The 3294-nt window shown below is 34.6% G+C and overlaps 1 protein-coding gene across 1 annotated transcript; it reads right to left on the bottom strand.

Moving 5' to 3' along the window:
* Nucleotides 1–461: 461 nt before the first annotated feature.
* Nucleotides 462–1506, bottom strand: LOC101100025 (olfactory receptor 2M3). The gene is given in 2 exon segments (XM_011283070.3): nt 462–560; nt 562–1506. Coding segments are annotated over 2 exon segments (1029 nt in total). The 5' UTR covers nt 1492–1506.
* Nucleotides 1507–3294: the final 1788 nt, after the last annotated feature.

Genomic DNA, 3294 nt, shown 5'->3' with positions numbered 1-3294 from the left:
GGACAATTTCTAGAACAATTAAAGCTCAATGTGGCTATATCACAATACAATACCCCTTATTTCCCATCCAGTTATGACAAATTTATTTACATAATAATCTTATATTCATTCCCATAAATTGCTTCGTCATTCACTTTTTTAAAAAAATTGATCACTCCAAATTAAGATTTTTGGATTTCATAAAAAGCATTTTTTCTCCAAGGTTAAGCTTATGACATGTTATAAAAAAATATTTTTAATCAATGCAACCAAACAATGGGATGTAGTCATGGCAAAAAATTTTTAAATTGGTATAATACAATGGAATAAATTGCAGATTTTTTGTACTAATAATTTCCTTATAGCCATAGCTTCAAACTACCATAAAAATGTAAACTATTTGAAGAAAAAATGAAAACAATTTTTCAATTTCTAAAATCTTTGTTGTTGCCTATAAATCTACAAAGATCAGGAAATATTAGTTACTTAATTGGATTGATTGAATACATAAATTTAAGCATAAAGCAAAGAAGGTACTGGGAAAAAAACAAAGCGTAAAGATTATCAGGCAATTTGCTCTCCAGACTTACCCCTTCCTAACACTTTCATGAATGCTCTGGCCACATCCTTGTTGCGGAGGCTATAGATGAGAGGATTCAGCATGGGAGTAAGGATAGTGTAGAAGACAGACACGAATTTGTCCTGGGTGGGGGTACGATCTGAACTGGGCCTCATGTATATGAACATGGCTGCTCCATAATACATTCCTACTACCATGAGGTGAGAAGAACAGGTGCCAAAAGCTTTACGTGGGCCCTCTCCAGATCCCATGTGAATGACAGCCACAATAACATGAACATAAGAAGCAATGATTACTGCTACAGGGAAAAGAAGCATAATAATACAGCATATAAATATCATCCTTTCAAATAACAATGTGTTAGTGCATGAGAGAGTGAGAAGGGCAGGGACATCACAGAAAAAGTGGGGTATTTCTCGGGCACCACAATATGAAAAAGACAATGCAACTGCAGCTTCAATTATACCATCAAGTGAGCCAAGAATCCATGAAAAAGCTGCCATGAGACCACATATTTTCTGGTTCATGAGAATTGAGTATCTTAATGGGTGGCAAATGGCAACATAACGGTCATAAGCCATTGAAGCCAACAGGAAACATTCTGCTCCAAGCAGAGACACATATAAGAATATCTGGGCTCCACAACCAGCCAGAGAGATAGACTTCCTGCCAGACAAGTAGTTGAAGGCCATCTTGGGTACAGTGGTGCAGATGAGCATGAGGTCCATGAGGGAGAGTTGGCTGAGAAGGAAGTACATGGGGGTGTGGAGTTGGTTGTCCAGGCAGATGAGGAGAACCATAACAGTGTTTCCCATGAAGGCCACTGTGAAGATGCCCAAGACCAGTGAGAAAAGGAAGATGTGAGTGGGGCTGTCATTGAAGATTCCTACCAGGATAAAGTCTGAGTTGAAGGTCTGATTCTCCCATGCCATGATAAATGTTTACTGCAAGGAATACAAGAAGTGACAAATGGCTGTGATTGTGTTATAGAAACATCAAGCACTTCCTTCCCTAAGTCACCACTTCTACCAAATTGCCTAAGCAAGAGGCAATTGTTTCTCTGGTCATAATTTCATTTTTAGACTGGATATATTAAAGCATTGTTTTATCTTGATATGATTATTTTATGTTAGATGAATTATTTTCATTTAAAAATTTATTTATTTAAATTCAAGTTTGTTGTTAATGAAGAATGTGTGGTTCACAGACATAGTAAGTTACATGTTAAAAATATGAGAGTTTTCTCAGGGCACCTGGGTGGCTCAGTCAGTTAAGCATCCGACTTCAGCTCAGGTCAGGATCTCACAGTTTGTGGGTTCCAGCCCGGCGTCAGGCTCTGTGCTGACAGCTCAGAGCCTGGAGCCTGTTTCGGATTCTGTGTCTCCCTCTTTCTCTGCCCCTCCCCTGCTCAGTCTCTGTCTCTGTCTCAAAAATAAATAAACATTAAAAAAATAAAAATATGAGAACTTTCTCAAGTCATATAATGAGGTTAGAGAAACTAGTTAGCTCATATGCGTAGTGTAGATTATCCATTCATAAAAACTTTATGATCATGGAAGACATAAATTTCTGAGAAGTCAATGAGATTTTATTTATGGTTCTTTTTTGTTTTCCATGAAATTTTGCATAAAATTTCTATCAAAGTGTAGAGAAAATCATGTATTGATGGAAATGAGACAAGATTAATCACATGTCAGGTAAACAGAAGAGATTGAGAAATCAGCAATCTGATGTCCATTATGTAATATTTATTCTAATAATGGTGGGTATAGTGTAAATAGTTCCTCATAAATATACCGTTTCCTCACTCATCTCTAAAAGTGACATGTGTCCACAAGGCAGTCAAGTATTGATCTCAAGATACAGGATAAAGGAGAGTACAAAGGCAAAGGCATGTCTGGTACAGATTACTTCAGCTGTGTAATTTTAGGCAATTAATTCCTACAATCTTTATTTTACAGTGTATTAACCTGAATATTTATAATATCTATATTACAGTGTGTTATTAAAATCAAATTAGATCATATTTTTAAAGTGTGAATATTATCTGGAGTGAAGTTTGTATGATATATATTTTTTAAAATAAATATATACTACTAAAAGTAAGAGAGACCACACTTACTTACCTCCACACTATTCTAGCTTACATAAAATTAATCTCTTCCATGTCCTTAGCAAAACTTTTTAAGATTTCTTTGGCTATGCAATAGCATACATATAATTCTTTATTTTCGTATTCATTTTTCCCTTCTTTATACCCTTTCCAAGAGACAAGAAATTCTTTACTTTCTTTCTTCCCTAACACTCCCTGGACAGATTATGAATATTCATTTTCTTCACCACTTTGGGTCCTTCTAAACTCTTTATCTCTGTAGCATTCAACAATTCAGTGTATATAATATTTCAATCATAACTCAGGTATTTAATACATCCTAAATTTCTGACCAGTTATAAATTCTCTTAGCATTATTCCTTATATTTATAATACTTGTCAAGAAACTCAACCCACACTGTGTAAATAAGCATAGCTCATGCTATTTAAATTTTCAAGTATTTTTACTTTTTCACTCCTCTTACACACAATTGTTTATTAAATATTTCTAACACAATCTTTTAACCTTATTCAAACTGTGATTCAAAAGTGATTATGCATGATACAGAAAAAACTTCAAACATTACTACTGAAAAATAACATGAGTTTTCAAGCCTTTGATTAAAATTTATTGACCAACAGA

This window comes from Felis catus, chromosome A1 (genome assembly GCF_018350175.1).
Source record: "Felis catus isolate Fca126 chromosome A1, F.catus_Fca126_mat1.0, whole genome shotgun sequence".
NCBI classification, from domain to species: domain Eukaryota; kingdom Metazoa; phylum Chordata; class Mammalia; order Carnivora; family Felidae; genus Felis; species Felis catus.
Note: the sequence above shows the minus strand (reverse complement) of the source record. Positions and strands in the feature narration are given on the sequence as shown.